We start from the raw sequence: 23,754 nt of genomic DNA, 5'->3' as shown, positions 1-23,754 counted from the left end.
TCCTTTATTGATGTTGATGTCTAGGGAAGGGATCATGTGTTCTGTTTCCTTTATTGATGTTGATGTCTAGGGAAGGGTTAATGTTCTCTGTTTCCTTTATTGATGTTGATGTCTAGGGAAGGGATCATGTATTCTGTTTCATTTATTGATGTTGATGTCTAGGGAAGGGTTAATGTTCTCTGTTTCCTTTATTGATGTTGATGTTTAGGGAAGGGATCATGTGTTCTGTTTCCTTTATTGATGTTGATGTCTAGGGAAGGGATAATGTGTTCTGTTTCCTTTATTGATATTGATGTCTAGGGAAGGGTTAATGTTCTCTGTTTCCTTTATTGATGTTGATGTCTAGGGAAGGGATAATGTTTTCTGTTTCCTTTATTGATGTTGATGTCTAGGGAAGGGATAATGTTCTCTGTTTCCTTTATTGATATTGATGTCTAGGGAAGGGTTAATGTTCTCTGTTTCCTTTATTGAAGTTGATGTCTAGGGAAGGGATAATGTGTTCTGTTTCCTTTATGACTGTTGATGTCCAGTGAAGGGATAATGTGTTCTGTTTCCTTTATTGATGTTGATGTCTAGGGAAGGGTTAATGTTCTCTGTTTCCTTTATTGATGTTGATGTCTAGAGAAGGGATAATGTGTTATGTTCCCTTATTGCTGGTGATGTCTAGAGAAGGGATAATGTGTTATGTTCCCTTATTGCTGGTGATGTCTAGAGAAGGGATAATGTGTGCTGTTCCCTTATTGCTGGTGATGTCTAGAGAAGGGATAATGTGTTATGTTCCCTTATTGCTGGTGATGTCTAGAGAAGGGATAATGTGTTCTGTTCCCTTATTGATGTTGATGTCTAGAGAAGGGATAATGTGTTCTGTTCCCTTATTGCTGGTGATGTCTAGGGAAGGGATAATGTGTTCTGTTCCTTATTGATGTTGATGTCTAGGAAGGGATAATGTGTTCTGTTCCTTTATTGCTGGTGATGTCTAGACAAGGGATAATGTGTTCTGTTCCCTTATTGCTGGTGATGTCTAGAGAAGGGATAATGTGTTCTGTTCCCTTTATTGATGTTGATGTCTAGAGAAGGGATAATGTGTTCTGTTCCCTTATTGCTGGTGATGTCTAGAGAAGGGATAATGTGTTCTGTTCCCTTATTGCTGGTGATGTCTAGAGAAGGGATAATGTGTTATGTTCCCTTATTGCTGGTGATGTCTAGAGAAGGGATAATGTGTTATGTTCCCTTATTGCTGGTGATGTCTAGAGAAGGGATAATGTGTTATGTTCCCTTATTGCTGGTGATGTCTAGAGAAGGGATCATGTGTTATGTTCCCTTATTGCTGGTGATGTCTAGGAAGGGATAATGTGTTATGTTCCCTTATTGCTGGTGATGTCTAGAGAAGGGATAATGTGTTATGTTTCCCTTATTGCTGGTGATGTCTAGAGAAGGGATAATGTGTTATGTTCCTTATTGATGTTGATGTCTAGAGAAGGGATAATGTGTTCTGTTCCCTTATTGCTGGTGATGTCTAGGAAGGGATAATGTGTTATGTTCCCTTATTGATGTTGATGTCTAGAGAAGGGATAATGTGTTATGTTCCCTTATTGATGTTGATGTCTAGAGAAGGGATAATGTGTTCTGTTCCCTTATTGCTGGTGATGTCTAGAGAAGGGATAATGTGTTATGTTCCCTTATTGATGTTGATGTCTAGAGAAGGGATAATGTGTTCTGTTCCCTTATTGATGTTGATGTCTAGAGAAGGGATAATGTGTTATGTTCCCTTATTGCTGGTGATGTCTAGAGAAGGGATAATGTGTTATGTTCCCTTATTGCTGGTGATGTCTAGAGAAGGGATAATGTGTTCTGTTCCCTTATTGCTGGTGATGTCTAGAGAAGGGATAATGTGTTCTGTTCCCTTATTGCTGGTGATGTCTAGAGAAGGGATAATGTGTTCTGTTCCCTTATTGATGTTGATGTCTAGAGAAGGGATAATGTGTTCTGTTCCCTTATTGCTGGTGATGTCTAGAGAAGAGATAATGTGTTCTGTTCCCTTATTGATGTTGATGTCTAGAGAAGGGATAATGTGTTCTGTTCCCTTATTGCTGGTGATGTCTAGAGAAGGGATAATGTGTTCTGTTCCCTTATTGCTGGTGATGTCTAGAGAAGGGATAATGTGTTATGTTCCCTTATTGCTGGTGATGTCTAGAGAAGGGATAATGTGTTCTGTTCCCTTATTGCTGGTGATGTCTAGAGAAGGGATAATGTGTTATGTTCCCTTATTGCTGGTGATGTCTAGAGAAGGGATAATGTGTTCTGTTCCCTTATTGCTGGTGATGTCTAGAGAAGGGATAATGTGTTATGTTCCCTTATTGCTGGTGATGTCTAGAGAAGGGATAATGTGTTATGTTCCCTTATTGATGTTGATGTCTAGAGAAGGGATAATGTGTTCTGTTCCCTTATTGCTGGTGATGTCTAGAGAAGGGATAATGTGTTATGTTCCCTTATTGATGTTGATGTCTAGAGAAGGGATAATGTGTTATGTTCCCTTATTGATGTTGATGTCTAGAGAAGGGATAATGTGTTCTGTTCCCTTATTGCTGGTGATGTCTAGAGAAGGGATAATGTGTTATGTTCCCTTATTGCTGGTGATGTCTAGAGAAGGGATAATGTGTTCTGTTCCCTTATTGATGTTGATGTCTCGAGAAGGGATAATGTGTTATGTTCCCTTATTGCTGGTGATGTCTAGAGAAGGGATAATGTGTTATGTTCCCTTATTGCTGGTGATGTCTAGAGAAGGGATAATGTGTTATGTTCCCTTATTGCTGGTGATGTCTAGAGAAGGGATAATGTGTTCTGTTCCCTTATTGATGGTGATGTCTAGAGAAGGGATAATGTGTTCTGTTCCCTTATTGATGTTGATGTCTAGAGAAGGGATAATGTGTTATGTTCCCTTATTGCTGGTGATGTCTAGAGAAGGGATAATGTGTTATGTTCCCTTATTGCTGGTGATGTCTAGAGAAGGGATAATGTGTTATGTTCCCTTATTGCTGGTGATGTCTAGAGAAGGGATAATGTGTTATGTTCCCTTATTGCTGGTGAGAGAAGGGATAATGTGTTCTGTTCCCTTATTGATGGTGATGTCTAGAGAAGGGATAATGTGTTCTGTTCCCTTATTGATGGTGATGTCTAGAGAAGGGATAATGTGTTATGTTCCCTTATTGCTGGTGATGTCTAGAGAAGGGATAATGTGTTATGTTCCCTTATTGCTGGTGATGTCTAGAGAAGGGATAATGTGTTCTGTTCCCTTATTGATGGTGATGTCTAGAGAAGGGATAATGTGTTCTGTTCCCTTATTGATGTTGATGTCTAGAGAAGGGATAATGTGTTATGTTCCCTTATTGCTGGTGATGTCTAGAGAAGGGATAATGTGTTCTGTTCCCTTATTTTGCTGGTGATGTCTAGGGAAGGGATAATGTGTTCTGTTCCCTTATTGCTGGTGATGTCTAGAGAAGGGATAATGTGTTATGTTCCCTTATTGCTGGTGATGTCTAGAGAAGGGATAATGTGTTCTGTTCCCTTATTTTGCTGGTGATGTCTAGGGAAGGGATAATGTGTTCTGTTCCCTTATTGCTGGTGATGTCTAGAGAAGGGATAATGTGTTCTGTTCCCTTATTTTGCTGGTGATGTCTAGGGAAGGGATAATGTGTTCTGTTTTCTCTAGTTGTCTCTATAATGCCTGTTCTATGTTCAATCTACAAACAGCCAGCTGCCAGGTGCGCCGCTTTTGATTGCAAACTCTCATTTAATAGTATGTTTGCTATCCTTTCATCTCTCCCCCACTATGTGTGTGTGTGTGTGTGTTAGGTGGGGACTTGCAGTCCTCCTCAGGGGCTCTAGATGAAGGATCACAGGAGGATGCAGACTGGGAGGAGGAGAGAGAGATGGAGAGAGCAGCCTGTGAGGGAGAGGACTTCATCCCACCCAAAATCATGGTGAGATGCTCAGGTCACCTAAGAGACCAGTTATTCAGCCTCTCATAGCAAAAATAAAAAATAAGAAAATAAAAATAGCAGTGCAAGGAGAGGAGTTATTGTTATTAATAGTTATTAACATTGTGTTATTAATAGTTAATAACAGTGTGTGGTTAATAGTTAATAACGGTGTGTTGTTATTCATAGTTATTAACAGTGTGTTGTTATTCATAGTTATTAACAGTGTGTTGTTAATAGTTAATAACGGTGTGTTGTTATTCATAGTTATTAACAGTGTGTTGTTATTCATAGTTATTAACAGTGTGTTGTTATTCATAGTTATTAACAGTGTGTTGTTATTCATAGTTATTAACAGTGTGTTGTTATTCATAGTTATTAACAGTGTGTTGTTATTCATAGTTATTAACAGTGTGTTGTTAATAGTTAATAACGGTGTGTTGTTATTCATAGTTATTAACAGTGTGTTGTTATTAACTGTTAATAACAGTGTCTTACTAATAGTTAATGACAGTGTGTTATTAATAGTGTGTTGTTATTAATACTTATTAACAGTGTTATTAATAGTTATTAACAGTGTGTTATTAATAGTTAATGTGTGCTGTTATGAATATTTTTTAACCGTGTGTTAATGATAGTTATTAACAGTGTGTTATTAATAGTTGTTAACAGTGTGTTGTTATTAATACTTATTAACAGTGTTATTAATAGTTATGAACAGTGTGTTATTAATAGTTAATAAGTGTGCTGTTATGAATATTTTTTAACAGTGTGTTATTAACAGTGTGCTATTAACAGTGTGTTGCTATTAATAGTTAATAACAGTGTGTTGTTAATAGTTAATAAGTGTGTTGTTGTTAATTGTCATTAACAGTGTGTAGTTATGAATTAAAAGAGTAAACTGTAGTAAAATACATCTCTAGCTCTATGCAATACTGCCTTCAACTGATATCGTAGCACTAAGTAGATTGGTTTCTGAACTTGTATTTGTACTACTTCCGTTCTTATTACGATATTTCTTACAGTTTAATATAATGTACCCATTGTAGACAGCTTTTCATTAACATTCGTATAGTTGTTGAGACTTTCTGTCTGTCTTCTTCCAGCTGATATCCTCCAAGGTCCCGAAGGCTGAATATGTTCCTAACATCATCCGTAGGGACGATCCGTCCGTCATCCCCATCCTTTATGTGAGTCCCTCTCATCTACTCATCCGTTATGCGACTCCTACTGTATGTTATGATAATGCCTTAGACATTCAGATTACTGTAATATTGATTTTGGAGAGTCTCTTCTACACTTCATAATGAAAATGGTTCATGTGGAAAATATCGACTGCTAAACGTAAACCACCCCGTTAATTAGAACTGTCTTGTAGATAGATGTCTTATTGGGTCCTCTTATTTGAAATTTTTCTGTAGGATCATGAACATGCCACATTCGATGACATCATTGGTAAGTAGATGAATAGATTAGATGAATTGCGTGCACTGAATAAGGATCCTGTCCATAGTACCGTATGTGACCTCTCTCCCGTCATATGACAGCAGAAAGTAACATTTATTTCTCTTTCTCTTTCGTTCCCTCCAATCACAGAGGAGATAGAGAAGAAGCTGACAGCCTATAGGAAAGGCTGTAAGATCTGGAACATGCTCATCTTCTGTCAGGTGAGAGAGGAAAAAGAAGCTGGTTGAGAACCTTGGTTTTAATATCATACAACACATTATTCCACCACTACTCGACCACTACATATCTAAAAATACAACATTTATAATACCACTATACAACAGTATTACAACATTACAATGCGTGTGTGTATGCCTGTGTGTGTGTCTCTTCACAGTGTGCGTTTTTCCATAAGGTGTAGTTTTGTGGTTTTTTAACCTCTTACTGCAGTGAGCTAAATCAGGGTCATACAGAGTGTTTATTGGTAGTCTTAAACAAATCTACATTGAAACAAAAGTGTACATCTCAAACACATGGTTATGTGCTTAAAAAATAATTTCCGGATTTTCTGCGTTAAAAAATAATCATGTTGATTAATACCGGATTTGATTAATAATTAATCAACATGATTATTTTTTAACGCAGAAAATCCGGTGTTTCTATACCAAACAGTTCTGTGATGTAATATTAGGATGCAAACTCAAAATGTAATACAGTTCAACTCTATATCTGACATGGTACAATAAATATTATGAAATTATGAAAAATATGAATAACGTTCCACTGATGAAGCCACTAGGTTATTTGACTGCAGGAAAGGGCTACATCTGTGTGAGTTACTTGATGTGGTACTGTATGAGTCTGTTCTGCACTTGGGGACTGTGAAGAGACCCCTGGTGGCATGTCTTGTGGGGTATGCATGGGTGTCTTAGCTGTGTGCTAGTTGTTCAACATATCAATACCTCTCACAAAGACAAGTAGTGATGCAGTTAATCTCTCCTCTACTTTGGGCCAGGAGAGATTGTTATTTACCTTAGCTCGCCATGTACATTTAAGGGCCAGCCATGTTGCTCTGTTCTGGGCCAACTGTAATTTGCCTATATCTATGGCAGTAGTCCAGGTGTGTTAAAACTAGGGCCAGTAGGACTTGTTTTGTTGATAGCGATGTCAAGAAAAAGCAGAGGAGCGCTTTATTATGGACAGACCTCTCCCCATCTTAGCTACCGTTGCATCAATATGTTTTGACCATGACAATCCAGGGTTACACCAAGCAGTTTAGTCTCCTCAACTTGTTCAATTTCCACCTTATTCATTACAAGATTTAGTTAAGGTTTAGGTTTTAGTGAATGATTTGTCCCAAATACAATGCTTTTATTTTTTGAAATATTTAGGACAAGCTTATTACTTGCTACCCATTCTAAAATTGACTGCTACTATGTTAAGTGTTGCAGTGATTTAACTTGCAAGGGGGCCTAGACAGCTGCCCTGGGGTACGTCTCTACCTGGATTATGTTGGAAATATTTCCAATAAAGAACATTCTGTGAGAATGTGGTCTTACTGTCTGAAAATCAGTGTTCAGGTCAGCTTATTGCTGCTGCCGTTAGTTCTACATGGACATACTGTAACTGAGATGAACCTGTTCTCCAGGGAGGTCCGGGGCATCTGTACCTGCTCAAGAACAAAGTGGCCACATTTGCCAAAGTGGAGAAGGAGGAGGATATGATCCAGTAAGACAACTCACTTCTGACAACAATATCACCTCGATAATTGTCACTGTATTTTAGATACATCCAGTGCAGACTAAAGTCATACATTTCAGACATATAGAATCATTTCATCTCTCCCTCTCTTCTTTGACAGGTTTTGGAAGAAGTTGAGTCAGTTTATGAGCAAGCTGAATCCTGAGCCCAACCTCATTCATATAATGGGCTGCTATGTTCTGGGGAGCGCCAATGGAGAAAAGGTATGGATTTCTAATTTCCCTGTACTAGGCTTTCAAAATGCTGGTAACGTTTTCCAAAATTTGCCATGTAGGTTCTCCAGAAATCCCAGTTGTAAAATTACTGGATTTCCTGCTGTTACCCTTCATGATTCCGGGAATCTTCCAACCGGGATCTCTGCAAAAAAAATGCCTTTTTTTGATAAAGTTACTGAAATGTTGCTACCTTATCCAGTTAACTTACACTATTGAACAGCTGGCGCTGGAGAAGAAGGCTGACGTTTTATGTGTTCCTATCCAATTGTGTTTTTTTGTTTGTTTCCTTGCATTGTTTGTAATTTATTGTTTAACTTATTTGTACATAATGTTGCTGCTACCATCACTTATGACAAATAAATAAATAAACAAATAAATTCTGGACATCAGAATTGAGAACTCACCACAATCTGGCAGAAACCTTTTTTTCCTTTCACAAGTCCGACGTGAATGATGTACTGCTTTCCCGGGAACAAGCCCAGATCCCAGTCATTTGCATGAAGAGAAGGCGGAGAAAAAGAGTCATGATGGCGAATTTGTAGGCGATCGAATAAACCCCCACTGCCTTCCATTCTGCTAGAAAACATGCAATCTTTGGAAAATAAAATCTATGACCTACGCGGAAGATGAAACTACCAACGGGATATTCAAAACTGTAATATTTAATGCTTCACAAAGTCGTGTCTGAACGACGACATTATCAAAATACAGCTGGCTGGTTATACGCTATATTGGCAGGATAGAACAGCGCCGTCTGGTAAGTTTTCATAGCTGTCTGCATACCACCACAGACTGAGGCTAGCACTCAATGAGCTGTATTCCGTCATTAGTAAACAGGAAAACATTCACCCAGAGACGGGTCTCATAGTGGCCGGGAAAATGTAATGCAGGGAAATGTAAATCGGTCTTACCAAATTTCTATCAGCATGTTATATGTGCAACCAGAGGGAAAAAAACTCTGGACCTCCTTTATTCCACAGACAGAGATGCATACAAAGCTCTTCATCGCCCTCACCCTCCAATTGGCAAATCTTACCATAATTCTATCCTCCTGATTCCTGCTTACATGCAAAAATTAAAGCAGGAAGCACCAGTGACTCGATCAATAAAAAGGGAAGACTGTGTGATCACGCTCTCCACAGCCGATGTGAGTAAGACCTTTTAACAGGCCAGAATTCACAAGGCCGCAGGGCCAGATGGATTACCAGGACGTGTACTGTGAGCACACGCTGACCAACTGGCGAGTGTCTTCACTGACATTTTCAACCTCTCCCTGTCCGAGTCTGTAATGCCAACGTGTTTTAAGCAGATCACTATAGTCCCTGTGCCCAAGAAGACTAAGGTAACCTGCCTAAATGACTACTGACCCGTATCACTCACGTCTGTAGCCATGAAGTGCTTTGAAAGGCTGGTCATGGCTCACATCAACACCATTATCCCAGAAACCCTGGACCCAATCAATCAATTAATCATTATTATTTTACATCAGCCGATGTCACAAAGCGCTATATAGAAACCCAGCCTAAAACCCCAAACAGCAAGCAATGTTGAAGCACTCCAATTAGCATACCTCCCTAACAGATCCACAGATGATGCTATCTCTATTGCACTCCACACTGCCCTTTCCCACCTGGACAAAAGGAACACCTATGTGAGAATGATATTCATTGACTACAGCTCATCCTTCAACACCATAGTGCCCTCAAAGCTCATCAATAAGCTAAGGACCCTGGGACTAAACACCTCCCTCTGCAACTGGATCCTGGACTTCCTGATGGGCCGCCCCCAGGTGGTAAGGGTAGGTAACAACCACATCTGCCACGACGATCCTCAACACAGGTGCCCCTCAGGGGTACGTGCTCTGTCCCCTCCTGTATTCCCTGTTCACTCATGACTGCACTGCCAGGCACGACCCCAACACCATCATTAAGTTTGCTGATGACACAACAGTGGTAGGCCTGATCAGCGACACGACGAGACAGCCTATAGGGAGGAGGACAGCGACCTGGCCGTGTGGTGCCAGGACAACAACTTCTTCCTAAACGTGATTAAGACAAAGGAGATGATTGTGGACAACAGGAAAAGAGGACTGAGCACGCCCCTATTCTCATCGAGTAGTGGAGCAGGTTGAGAGCTTCAAGTTCCTTGGTGTCCACATCACCAACAAACTATCATGGTCCAAGCACACCAAGACAGTCGTAAAAGAGGGCACGACAAAACCTATTCCCCATCACGAGACAGAAAAGATTTGCCATGGGTTCTCAGATCCTCAAAAGGTTCTACAGCTGCACCATTGAGAGTATCCTGTCTGGTTGCATCACTGTCGGGTATGGCAACTGCTCGGCCTCCAACCGCAAGGCACTACAGAGGGTAGTGTATACATGCCAGTACATCACTGGGGCAAAGCTTCCTGCCATCCAGGACCTCTATACCAGGCGTTGTCAGAGGAAGGATTTGTCAAAGACTCCAGCCACCCTAATCATAGACTGTTCTCTCTGCTGCCACATGGCAAGTGGTACCGGAGCACCAAGTCTAGGTCCAAGAGGCTTCTAAACAGCTTCTACCCCCAAGCTACCCTATTTGCATCCCCCTCCCCCTTTACACCGCTGCTGCTCTCTGTTGTTATCATCTATGCATCGTCTCTTTAATAACTCTACCTATATGTACATATTACCTAATTTACCTCGACTATCCGATGCCCCCATACCTTGACTCTGTACTGATACCCCCCTGTATATAGTCTCACTATTGTTATTTTTTTTTCTTATTTGTAATGCATTGTTGGTTAGGGGCTCGTATGTAAGCATTTCACTGTAAAGTCTACATCTGTTGTATTCGGCGCATGTGATTGTGATTTGATTTGATTTGAGCTGTTTTATTACCACTTCATTTACTGCTTCTTTATAGAGTAAATGCACTGTATTTCTCCCTCTCTTTTTATTCATGGTTCACTTTAGTCAGTATTGAGCCACATGCCACCCACCACCCACACACCAGTGGTAGACAATTTACACACTGTGAATGTACAGTATGCATCAGTATGATGTGACCAGTTCCATAAGCCTTGAGCTGCCTAGCTGGCTCCTAAACTGACACTGTCATCATGCTGTCATGTTGACAGATAGAGTGCTGGAGGCAGGTAGAGGTGCTATGAGGAGGATCACACACACACTCCCCCTGACCCTGGCTCCCAACCCCCACAGAGACGAAGCCACACTGACAGACACTGCGGGGAACAAGCGGCTCTGCACAAAAACAGTTTCATGTAAACACATGCATGTACGCACACGCCCATGCAGGCATTTTAGTGCAGATGGTCTTGCACTCACACATAGAAACAACACTCCGTACACATGCTACAGTATGTGTGTTTACTCATTCAAATAATTAAATTTAGGCAGTCAAACATGGTTACAGGAACACTTCAGCACACTGGGTAGTGTGGTAGTGTGTTGGCGTGGTAGCGTGATAGCATGGCAGCGTGGTAGTGTGTGGTTGTGCCCATAGGGTGACACAGACAGCAGTGTAGTTCCAGTCTATCTGACCCTTTTACAGTGTGTGTGTGTCTGTGGATGTGCGTCTGTCTGTGTCTTTGTGTACAAGTCACAGTAAGGAAAAATAAATAGTAAAGTATTTTTTGGAGCTTTTAACAATGTTCTCCTCTGCTACCTCAGCTGTGATGCAAACAGAACGATTTAGTCATCTGTCTATTTATAGTCTGCTAGTTTCAGAGACCTACGTACCTGGACACAGCCAGCCTACCTTCAGTACCTGGGTTGTTGAACATCTAATAGTCAAATCATAGTGTAAAAGCAGGTGAGCTGGTTCTACTCTTTTTGGACATTTTCTGGTGTTTTGTTGTGGAAAACTGTGCTGGTTGAGCATCAACACTTCAACCTTTCTCCAGAGTCTGTGTGTGTGTATGTTTGTGTGTGTGTGTTTGTGTGTCTGTGTGTGTGAGAGCGCACATGAGTGTCAGAGGGGGGTGATTGGGTGTGTCAGTCTTGGTGTCCCTAGCCCCACAGTGTGTGTATGTGTGTGTGACAGTTCCGCCTCATGATCCCTCTACCTGCCTCTAGCACTCTGTCTTGCTATCTATAGACAGACAGGATAGAAGTGTTTTAGCAATTTCTTTTTTTTAAGCTTCCATGTCACGAGGGGATTTATGTCTGATTTAAGATTAAATCTTCAACCCTGTTATGACCAACTCTGTTACAATCAAACCTGTTATGGTCAACCCTGTTATGGTCAACCCTGTTATGGTCAACCCTGTTATGACCAACTCTGTTACAATCAAACCTGTTATGGTCAACCTGTTATGGTCAAACCTGTTATGGTCAACCCTGTTATGGTCAACCCTGTTATGGTCAACCCTGTTATGGTCATCCCTTTTACGGTCATCCCCTTTACGGTCAACATTGCTACTTTATTTGTCACTCCTGATAGGCACTTACACTTCTTTTTCTTTTCTTTTTTTGTTAAATATTTTATTTAAAATTGGAAAACATGTTTTTATGAAATTGAACATGTAATCTTTATGACAGAATGTTAAAATTATGTAAAATCTAATGTTTTTTTAACAAGTTGGTGGAACGACCTCCCTGCAACTCAACTCTAACATCTCCTTGAATTTGGGTATCGCCCAAATGGCAGCCTTTTCCCTCTATAGTACACTAGCCTACTTTTGACCAGGGCCCATAGGGAATATGGTGCCATTTGGGACGCAGATCTTTACTTTGTTGTACTGCTTCTTTTAATTTAACAGCCCATTCCGCTCTTTTAATTTGATTTAATCACTGTCTTCTTTTGGCGAGTAATCATTACTCTAGTCTACAAAGGGCAAAACGAAAACAAATAGTTCCTCCTCTGGATTCTGTTAATCATTGGGTCTGCTGATGTCTGCTGACCAAATCCTCCTGTTGTACAGTATTCCAGTCTGCAATTAAAACAGTGACCAGGTTGCAAGGGTTCAAACAAATTATGAGCTGGATTGTCGTTTATCTTTGTCAACCTAGTCAGGGGAGCTGAGGTTAATATAACCCTGCAGAATGTTACATTAGCAGCTTCAGAGTCTCACTAGGGGCCGTGAACCATGACCTCATCCATAGACATACACACACAGAGTCCCCAGAGGTTCTGTAGATTGATTTAGCGCCTCAGCATGCTGCTGCTGCTGCTGTGTGGATGGCGTCAGCAAAGAGGAAACTGGCTCCTGGAAAAACATGTTAATTGGTTGCGAGGCACCATGGGGTGGTGGTACTCGCTGGTCCAGACCCCAGGGAGCGAGAGGAGGTGAGAAGAGGGGAAGAGAGGTGCAGGGAGAGGGGAGGAAAAGAGATGGAAGGGAGGAGAGCTGCACGGAGAGAGGAGTTGCAGAGGATCGGGGAGACGGGAAGGTGCAGGTAGAGAAGTGGGCAGAAGAAAAGAGGAAGAGGGGAGGTGTAGAGAGATGGGAGATGCAGAGAGAGGCCAGAGTAGTGGGCAGGAGAGGAGAGGGGAGGTGTAGGGAGATGGGAGATGCAGAGAGAGGCCAGAGTAGTGGGCAGGAGAGGAGAGGGGAGGTGTAGGGAGATGGGAGATGCAGAGAGAGGCCAGAGTAGTGGGCAGGAGAGGAGAGGGGAGGTGTAGGGAGATGGGAGATGCAGAGAGAGGCCAGAGTAGTGGGCAGGAGAGGAGAGGGGAGGTGTAGGAGATGGGAGATGCAGAGAGAGGCCGGAGTAGTGGGCAGGAGAGGAGAGGGGAGGTGTAGGGAGATGGGAGATGCAGAGAGAGGCCAGAGTAGTGGGCAGGAGAGGAGAGGGGAGGTGTAGGGAGATGGGAGATGCAGAGAGAGGCCAGAGTAGTGGGCAGGAGAGGAGAGGGGAGGTGTAGGGAGATGGGAGATGCAGAGAGAGGCCAGAGTAGTGGGCAGGAGAGGAGAGGGGAGGTGTAGGGAGATGGGAGATGCAGAGAGAGGCCAGAGTGGGCATGGGAGGAGAGGGGAGGTGTGAGGCAGAGTAGTGGGAGGGAGGAGAGGGGGGAGGTGTAGGGAGATGGGAGATGCAGAGAGAGGCCAGAGTAGTGGGCAGGAGAGGAGAGGGGAGGTGTAGAGAGGCCAGGAGTGGGAGGAGAGGAGAGGGGAGGGAGGTGTAGGGAGATGGGAGATGCAGAGAGAGGCCAGAGTAGTGGCAGGAGAGGAGAGGTGTAAAGAGGCCAGAGTAGTGGGCAGGAGAGGAGAGGGGAGGTGTAGAGAGGCCAGAGTAGTGGGCAGGAGAGGAGGAGAGGAGAGGAGAGGAGAGGAGAGGAGAGGAGAGGAGAGGAGAGGGAGAGGAGAGGAGAGGAGAGGAGAGGAGAGGAGAGTTGTAGGGAGATGGGAGATGCAGAGAGAGGCCAGAGTAGTGGGCAGGAGAGGAGAGGGGAGGTGTAGGGAGATGGGAGATGCAGAGAGAGGCCAGAGTAGTGGGCAGGAGAGGAGAGGGGAGGTGTAGGGAGATGGGAGATGCAGAGAGAGGCCAGAGTAGTGGGCAGGAGAGGAGAGGGGAGGTGTAGGGAGATGGGAGATGCAGAGAGAGGCCAGAGTAGTGGGCAGGAGAGGAGAGGGGAGGTGTAGGGAGATGGGAGATGCAGAGAGAGGCCAGAGTAGTGGGCAGGAGAGGAGAGGGGAGGTGTAGGGAGATGGGAGATGCAGAGAGAGGCCAGAGTAGTGGGCAGGAGAGGGGAGGTGTAGGGAGATGGGAGATGCAGAGAGAGGCCAGAGTAGTGGGCAGGAGAGGAGAGGGAGGTGTAGGGAGATGGGAGATGCAGGAGGAGGCCAGAGTAGTGGGCAGGAGAGGAGAGGGGAGGTGTAGGGAGATGGGAGATGCAGAGAGAGGCCAGAGTAGTGGGCAGGAGAGGAGAGGGGGGGGAGGTGTAGGGAGATGGGAGATGCAGAGAGAGGCCAGAGTAGTGGGCATGAGAGGAGAGGAGAGGGGAGGTGTAGAGAGGCCAGAGTAGTGGGCAGGAGAGGAGAGGGGAGGGGGGAGGTGTAGGGAGATGGGAGATGCAGAGAGAGGCCAGAGTAGTGGGCAGGAGAGGAGAGGGGAGGTGTAGAGAGGCCAGAGTAGTGTGCAGGAGAGGAGAGGGGAGGGGAGGTGTAGGGAGATGGGAGATGCAGAGAGAGGCCAGAGTAGTGGTCAGGAGAGGAGAGGTGTAGAGAGGCCAGAGTAGTGGGCAGGAGAGGAGAGGGGAGGTGTAGAGAGGCCAGAGTAGTGGGCAGGAGAGGAGAGGGGAGGGGAGGTGGGAGATGGGAGATGCAGAGAGAGGCCAGAGTAGTGGGCAGAGGGAGAGGAGAGGGAGAGTGTAGGGAGATGGGAGATGCAGAGAGAGGCCAGAGTGGGCAGGAGAGGAGAGGGGAGGTGTAGGGAGATGGGAGATGCAGAGAGAGGCCAGAGTAGTGGGCAGGAGAGGAGAGGGGAGGTGTAGGGAGATGGGAGATGCAGAGAGAGGCCAGAGTAGTGGGCAGGAGAGGAGAGGGGAGGTGTAGGGAGATGGGAGATGCAGAGAGAGGCCAGAGTAGTGGGCAGGAGAGGGACTGGAGAGATTGATGTAAGGTAATGTGCTCTGACAGGCTCTCTCCAGCAATAAGCACTCTCCTCGTACACAACAGACCCGCTACAGCTCACCCAACAGCAGATTGTGAGACAAACACAGGTCACTACCCATTCTGCTGTTTGCACAAGACTTACTCCTTGTTGTTCCTGTTATTGTTCCTGTTATTTTCATCTGATGTTATGACATGTTGACCTTTTCAGTTGTATTGCTCTTGGAAGTACAACTGACAGTTATTTTCCTCTGTAAAGAGAATGGGTGGCAATATGTCTGCATTTGTTCTAATTGTAAACAGAACACTTTTCTCTCCTCTCAAGAGGTTTGTCTGTTTTGCCAGATGGGTGTTTTGATATGTAAAATGTTCTCCTCCACAGCTAATCCACAATCTAAAGAGGCTAATGAGGCCTCATGCCATAGAATTCAAATCCCCGCTAGAGCTGTCTGCACAGGGTGAGTGTATGACACACACAGACATAAACACACATACACACATGCATTTTCCATTGTCTTATTGTTGCCCTACATTGTTCCCTGGATGTAAATAGTGAACATTAATCAAACCTAGCAAGGCAGACTGAGATGACCAGGACATTAGTGAACACGCTGACAGACATGTCTGTACTTCCTGAGCTCTGAACGCACCCCTCATCAAACATTTCACCCAGAGACTTATTGATGTAATGCTAATTACTTCTCTCCAACACAAAAAATATATATAAAGGCAACACGCAAACGATTTCAAAGATTCATATAAGGAAATCAGTCTATTGAAATAATAATAATAATAATAAGTTAGGCCCTAATCTATGGATCAGAAAACCAGTCAGTATCTGGTGTGACCACCACTTTCCTTGTGCAGCGTGACACATCTCCTTCACATGTTGCCTGTGGAATGTTGTCCCACTCCTCTTTAATGGCTGTGCAAAGTTGCTGGATATTGGCGGGTACTGGAACAAGCTGGCATACACGTCGTTCCAGAGCATCCCAAACATGCTCAATTGGTGACATGTCTGGTGAGTATGCAGGCCATGGAAGAAATGGGACAGAACCTTGCAACATGGGGCAGTGCATTATCATGCTGAATATGAAGTGATGGCGGTGGATGAATGGCACGACAATGGGCCTCAGGATCTCATCACGGTATCTCTGTGCATTCAAATTGCCATCAATAAAATGCAATTGTGTTTATTGTCCGAAGCTTATGCCTGCCCATACCCTAACCCCACTGCCACCATTGAGCAAACCGCTCAACCACACGATGCCATACACACTCTCTGCCCGGTACAGTTGAAACAGGAATTCCTCCATGAAGATCACACTTCTCCAGCGTGCCAGTGGCCATTGAAGGTCAGCATTTTCCCAATGAAGTCAGTTACGATGCCAAACTGCAGTCAGGTCAGTCTGGTGTCTGGTTGTGAGGACGGTTGGACTTTTCTTTAAAACGACGTTGGAGGCGGCTTATGGTAGAGACATTACCATTCAATTCTCTGGCAACAGCTCTGGTGAACATTCCTCCAGTCAGCAAGCCAATTGCACTCTCCCTTAAAACCTGAGACATCTGTGGCATTGTGTTGTGTGACAAATCTCCACATTTTAGAGTGGCCTTTTAATGTCCACAGCACAAGGGGCACCTGTGTAATGATCATGCTGTTTAATCAGCTTCATGATATGACCCACCTTTCAGGTGGATGGATTATCTTGGCAACGGAGAAATGCTCACTATCAGGGATGTAAACAAATTTGTGCACAAAATTTGAGAGAAATAAACTTTTTGTGCTTATGGAACATTTATTTTATTGCAGCTCATGAAACATGGGACCAACACTTTACATAATGCATTTATATTTTTGTTCAGTATAATTATTTCCACTGAGTGTTTTCCTCTCTTCTATCGACCCACGAGGTCCCTCTATCTCTCCACCGCTCTCTCTCTCTTTCTTGTCTCTCATCCATTCTTTCATTAACCCCAACAGTACATAAACACTTGTATTTCAATCAACACTATATTCTAATCAACGTTTGAGAGTAGCTATTTGGGTAGAGAAAAACGTTGATTATTCTCCTTTACGGAAAAACGGTGAAGATAAATTAATCTGTACTTATCCCCCCTCCCCCCAGGCAAGGAGATGATCGAGATGTACTTTGACTTCCGTCTATTCCGCCTGTGGAAAACCCGCCAGCACTCCAAGATGCTTGAATATGATGACCTTTTGTGACACTGCTCACCTCTGACCTTTGTCAGCCTATTGGCTGTGTATCTCATCACCGATAGCCTATGGTGACGGCTTTCCTTGAGAGGTCCTGGACGGGAGCGCTCTGTTGAAGAGGTGGACGACAGGCTTCAGGTAGTTTTCTCACTGAAGAGGCTTCAATCCTCTGCTCTCAGACCAAGTGCAGTAGCAATTACTGTCAGGAGGTGAACTGTATATTTCCCACCAATCCATTTTCACTGTCTCAACCAAATGCCTCTACTGACAGAGAACCGTGAGGGAGAGAAGGTAAAAGAGAGAAGTGAAGAGATCATCCTTTAGCCTCTGTGTCAAGAGACACAAAATAGAGCTAGATTTGGATCTCGGGAGCCAAGCAAGTCTTCTTGAAAATAGTCATAGAGAGAGATGCAGGTGCAGGGAAGAGAGAGGCTGTGAAAAGGGAGAAGAGATGGTGAAAGATTTTCTCCCTTACCTACATGTCTGTTGTGTGAACTAGGAGGTACATGGATGAAAGCTTTTTTTCTTCAGAAAAGTACGTAGATCTCCCTTAGGATGGAAATATATTTATAAAGTGTGTTGGTTGTTTTCAGAGCTTTAGAGAATAGATTTCCATGATCTATACATCTACCACAAATAGAAGAGAGAGTATACCAATAATTCAAAGTATCTATACATAACACAGCTTTTATTTTTAACTACCTGTATTGGTATTTCTTACGGACTGTTTGAATTGAATAACTCAGGGTTACTGCTACCCCTCGTTTATTACTTGGCAGCGGTTGTCACCTCGCCGTCATGACAGAATAGGACGGAGATGTCTGTCAGCTATTTCCGATCCTCTCCACCCAGCCTCTATGTCAACACATAGAATCTGAGATTTTACAGTAGTTGTCAAGGAAACCATTTATGTCTGACTGTGCACATGTTTGTGCGTGAACGAGGGAGGTTGTTTTATAGATACGATTTTTCATAGAATAGGTCAATTGTAGCTTAAGGGCTCAATTTAATCCGTATCGCGCTACAGCGTGATTTAAATTTAAAGGCAATGTTCCCGGGTTCGCAGAGACTGCATTCACGGCACACGCTGCATATGTCAGCTCAATCGGAAATTACGTTTACTATAGCGCTGAACTTCAGCGATACGGATTGAATCGGGCCATAATACTCATTACGCATTCATTAGTGACACTCTGAACTACAGACACAGGCTTTTCTTTCTTGTAGTTCACACCCAGGGACTGATACCCTTATGCTGTGACCCTTCTGTCTTACTCTGCATTACATTGTTAGCTAAACATAACTGTTATCATGAGGTTTATGGAAAGTGGACAAGACCTAGCCTAGATGACTTGTGTCACACTGATTTTGGTAAAAGTTATTATCATTATATGTACGGTATACTTACTCATATTTAACTTGTATTGCTGCTTCATTTACTCTCTGTCCTGCATGTGTTTTATTTCAAGCTTGTATGATGTATTCCCGAGGCGCAATAGCACAAACCAAAATGACTGGAATCATATCTACAGATGTAGTATCTTAATTTGATCACCCTGTAACAGGAAATTAAAAACCTGTAGTGTATTTGAGGTTTAAAAAGGCTTCCTAAATCTGTCATTTCCATATTGAAAATTCAGACTTTATTTTCCCTTACAAAAAAAATGTATCAATCCCTACAAAAAAAATCCATTAATTATAATCCACATAATATTTAAAATGTCCTGTTGCTCTAGGATGTATTTCCTGCTGTAGCAAACTGGTTTAAAGGAATCCTACATCTGTAATACACTGCTCCCTTCCAGTGAAAAAAACACGTTGGTTCTGATCAGATACACAAATTGGATGGTGATAACCCCTTCTCCTTCCTACCTGAAAACTTTGGCTGTGTCCCAAATGGCACCCTATTCTGATATCAAACCAACCTCTCAGTATTATTGTCATCCACTTCCTGTGTATTGTGCTATTGAGTCTTAACTAATGGGCTTCCTGTCCAGCCTATGATACAAATCAGCAGTGATACAGTACATGTCATATACACACGCAGGCCAGTTCTGTGGAGCCTGTAATGATTACTTTCCAACCTTTGCCTGTGCTCAAGTGGCAGAATAACACAATTTAAGGAATATTTTCAAATTTCCTCGTTAAACTGTTCCACCAGAGCAAATAAGCTAATGTGTTTGCTGCCCCTCGTGTGTGTGTGTGTGTGTGTGTGTGTGTGTGTGTGTGTGTGTGTGTGTGTGTGTGTGTGTGTGTGTGTGTGTGTGTGTGTGTGTGTGTGTGTGTGTGTGTGTGTGTGTGTGTGTGTGTGTGTGTGTGTGTGTGTGCGCATGCATGCTAACGTGTGAGTGTGTGTTTCTCAGAAACATAGCGGGTTGTGGCACTGAGCTGTGGATCCGTGTGGACATGCTGAATACGGAGAGAAAGACAAGAGAGAGGCCCTTTTCTTTATATTCCTTAACCACTTTTGCTTGTATTCATTAATGATGGTACATAGTGTACACTTCTAATAACTCTCTGTTCACCTTCCTAGAATGAAGGATGCACACCATGTATTTTACTCACTGGTGAAGTCGTTTTAACATGGGGTATTGTATATCTACTCACTTCTCTGTTTGATGTGTACCTTTACAAAAATGTTCATTTGTGTTGTGTGACACACCAAGGATACAACCCCTATATCCTGTAGCAATAGACTTTTTAATATTTCCTATACTGTTATTAGAAAATGTGTTTTTGCATTGTTTTGGTCCCAACTGGACACTGTCCCTAAGGTACAGCAATCTCCAACATTACTCACTTTGATATTGAAGTAGAGAGAGTTACAGAGAGAGAGAGTGAGGCAGTGACATATACAGCGTAGCTTTACCTTAAACAAATTTGATATGTGCGGTACAGTGCTATAGTAGATGAGCATGTGTGTATCTTGCTCAGCTGGCCTTCCCCTTCCTCCTCTCCTCAGAGTCTTCACTGGTACCTGTCTTTAAGGCAGACCCAGGGACAGATTAGGTTTAAGAATTACCAATAAATTAATTGTAACTGTATCAAAAGACATCCAATGGGAAATATTTGATGCCTCTGTTTTAACACAAATAGGATTGTAATGGGAAATGGAAATACAGTTAATTGAGTACAATGAATGAATTGAGAACAGTGAAACACAGTAAATGAAGTCCGTTTTAATGAATCATTGATGTATGGTTATGCTTTAAGATATGGTTTATATATAATATGTGGGATGTGTCCCAAATGGTATATGGACTTCAGGAAAGCTAAGAAGAGTACTTTACTGTATGAAGGCTATCACAATCTCCTTTGTGAGTTGGCACACGAGAAGTGATTTGTGATGGTAGTTAAGATGTCAGGCATGGATAGATATTAGAACGTTACAATTGCAACAAAAGAGACATGAAGAAGTTTTGTCTTTTTCAGATGAGAGCTAGTGGGTTGTGTCCCAAATGGCAACCTATTCCCTATTTAGTGCACTACTTTTGACCAGTAGGGAATGCAGTCAGTGTAATGTATTATACTGGAGCCAGACCCAGCAGCGCATGCACTGACTGCTCATCGTGGTTTGACTTCTCATCCTGGCCAATGAAACAGCCATTCCCATTTCTCCAAGGAGCAATATAATTACACAAATCAAGACATCCGTCTTCAACGCCTCACAAGTTCTATTAATACAGAATGAAACCTTCTGTCATCACCAATAATAAAATAAGACATATCCATGAACTTACATCCTATTTTTAATTGATGAGTTTATCCCACATTGATTCTGCTGCCACTTTATCCAGAGAGATTATATGCATCCCAAATAGCACAACATTCCCCATATAGTGCATTACTTTTGACCAGTGCCCTATCAAATAAAATCAAATCAAATCGAATCAAATCAAATGGGGAAAAGGGTGTGATTTGGGACTCAGCAGTTGCTTGGTTCTCTGCTCTCTGCACTCTGCTCTGTGTTGGGGAAGCTGATTTGACTTTTGATGATTGATTGATGGAACTCTGATTGCTCTGACGCCTCATGTTGGGAAGTGATTGTATTTTGGGATGAGGGGGGCGCTCAACGATCTCATATTGTCTGTCTTATTGAACTTTCTTCAAAGTCATGTAGGGGCCGGTGCATTTTCAGTAGATCTGTGTAGCATCCTACAATTCAAAGAGAGATCTTAGCAGTGATAACTATTACTACTGTAAATCTTTAGTCAGGTTGAATCTCCAAATGTCTTGATAAAATAATTGTTTAATATGATAATTATCATAGTGATAATGATTGATCTCTCTGGGGATTTTGATACTAGGATACTAAAGGAAATACACTGGGTAGTGTACTTTTAGCCGTACAGTGCATTCGGAAAATATTCAGACCTCTTGACTTTTTCCACATGTTGTACAGCTTTATTCTAATTTATATATATATTTAAATATATAAAATCATTTAGCAGTCTAATCACAATACCCCATAATGACAAATCAAAAGTAGGTTTTTATAATACAGAAATACCTTATTTACATAAGTATTCAGAACCTTTGCTCTGAGAGTCGAAATTAAGCTCAGGTGCATCCTGTTTCCATTGATCATCCTTGAGATGTTTCTACAACTTGATTGGAGTCCACCTGTCTAAGGTCCCACAGTTGACAGTGCATGTCAAAGCAAAACCCATGCCACGAGGTCGAAGGGATTGTCTGTAGAGCTCCAAGACAGGACTTTGTCGAGGCACAGATCTGGCGAAGGGTACCAAAAATATCTGCAGCATTGAAGGTCCCCAAGAACACAGTGGCCTCCATGATTCTTAAATGGAAGATGTTTGGAACCACCAAGACTCTTCCTAGAGCTGACCACCCACCCAAACTGAGCATTCGGGGGAGAAGGGCCTTGGTCAGGGAGGTGACCAAGAACCCGATGGTCACTCTGACAGAGCTCTAGAGTTCCCCTGTGGAGATGGTTGTCCTTCTAGAAGGTTCTCCCATCTCTGCAACACTCCACCAATTAGGCCTTTATGGTAGAATGGCCAGATGGAAGCCACTCCTCAGTAAAAGGCACATGATGGCCTGCTTGGAGTTTGCCAAAAGGCACCTAAAGAATCTCAGACCAGGAGAAACAAGATTCACTGGTCTGATGAAATAAAGATTGAACTCTTTGGTCTGAATGCCAAGCGTCACGTCTGGAGGACACCTGGCACCATCCCTACGGTGAAGCATGGTAGTGGCAGCTTAATGTTTTTCAGCGACAGGGACTGTCAGGATCAAGGCAAAGATGAGATCCTCGATGAAAACCTGCTCCAGAGCGCTCAGGATCTCCGATTGGGGCGACAGTTCACCTTCCAACAGGACAATGACCCTAAGCACACAGTCAAGACAATGCAGGAGTGGCTTCAGAACAGGTCTTTGAATGTCCTTGAGTGTTCCAGCCAGAGCCTGGACTTGAACCCGATTGAGCATCTCTGGAGAGACCTGAAAATAGTTGTGCAGCAACGCTCCCCATCCAATCTGACAGAGCTTGAGAGGATCTGCAGAGAAGAATTGGAGAAACTTTCCAAATACAGGTGTGCCAAGCTTGTAGCTTCATACCCAAGAAGACTCGATGCTTTAACCGCTGCCAAAGGTGCTTCAACAAAGTACTGAGTAAAGGGTCTAAAACATATGTAAATATGATATTTCAGTTTTTTATTTCTAATTAAATAGAAAAATGTCAAACAGTTTTTTCTTTGTCATTATGGGGATTTGTGTGTACGTTGATTAGAAAAACAACAACAATTTAATAAATTTTAGAATTAAGGCTGTAATGTAACAAAATGTGGAAAAAGTCAAGGGGTCTGACTACTTTTCCCGAAGGCACTGTATATCATGAGAATTTAGTAGATGTTTTTTTCCTTGCTGTAACTGAACTAATATTACAAGCAGTACAGTATGTTTCACATTGTACAACAATGGTACTAACCAGTATAAATGTTTTCAAAGTGTTTTTTCCTCCAGTAAAAAAAATCTCTAATTCTAATCAAGTTGTGTCTTCATTATTTCTATATTGCCATGAAACACATGAAAAAGAGATCTGAAGAGGGAGGGAGAGGTCTGGAGAGGGAAGGAGGAAGGGAGAGGTCTGGAGAGGGAGAGGGAGGGAGGAAGGAGAGGTCTGGGGAGGGAGAGGTCTGGAGAGGGAGGGAGGGAGGGAGGGAAGGAGAGGTCTGGAGAGGGAGGGAGGGAAGGAGAGGGAGGGAGAGGTCTGAAGAGGGAGGGAGGGAAGGAGAGGTCTGGAAAGGGAGGGAGGGAGGGGTCTGAAGAGGGAGGGAGGGAGGGAAGGAGAGGTCTGGAGAGGGAGGGAGGGAAGGAGAGGTCTGGAGAAGGAGGGAGAGAAAAGGAGGAGAAAGATCACAAACCTGCACAAATTGCAGAGAAAGTGTATTTTCTAAGCTTTTTCTGGTTTAGAGATGGGGAGTAAATGGTACAATGATCGGTAACCATAGCAGTTACTCCACTATTTGCCTCCCTGTACAACCCTATGGTTGATAAACTATCTTTACTCTGACACACACAGAGACACACATACAATTCCAACCTCTTACACACATCTTGCGG

General features: G+C 43.0%; 1 protein-coding gene across 1 annotated transcript in view; it reads left to right on the top strand.

Annotated features, from left to right (window-relative positions):
* Window positions 1–23,176, top strand: part of LOC118371208 (NMDA receptor synaptonuclear signaling and neuronal migration factor-like) — a 76,345-nt gene extending 53,169 nt beyond the window's left edge. Inside the window, exons 9-16 of the mRNA XM_052479085.1 lie at window positions 3,853–3,980; window positions 5,084–5,167; window positions 5,399–5,432; window positions 5,574–5,644; window positions 7,072–7,151; window positions 7,285–7,387; window positions 15,340–15,415; window positions 17,084–23,176. Coding sequence (XP_052335045.1) covers window positions 3,853–3,980; window positions 5,084–5,167; window positions 5,399–5,432; window positions 5,574–5,644; window positions 7,072–7,151; window positions 7,285–7,387; window positions 15,340–15,415; window positions 17,084–17,181 — 674 coding nt within the window. The 3' untranslated portion in view covers window positions 17,182–23,176. The remainder of the gene's footprint in view (window positions 1–3,852; window positions 3,981–5,083; window positions 5,168–5,398; window positions 5,433–5,573; window positions 5,645–7,071; window positions 7,152–7,284; window positions 7,388–15,339; window positions 15,416–17,083) is intronic.
* The last annotated feature ends 578 nt before the right edge of the window (window positions 23,177–23,754 follow it).

This window comes from Oncorhynchus keta, chromosome 25 (genome assembly GCF_023373465.1).
Source record: "Oncorhynchus keta strain PuntledgeMale-10-30-2019 chromosome 25, Oket_V2, whole genome shotgun sequence".
NCBI classification, from domain to species: domain Eukaryota; kingdom Metazoa; phylum Chordata; class Actinopteri; order Salmoniformes; family Salmonidae; genus Oncorhynchus; species Oncorhynchus keta.
The sequence above is the reverse complement of the archived record's forward strand: the minus strand, read 5'-3'. Positions and strand labels throughout refer to the sequence as shown.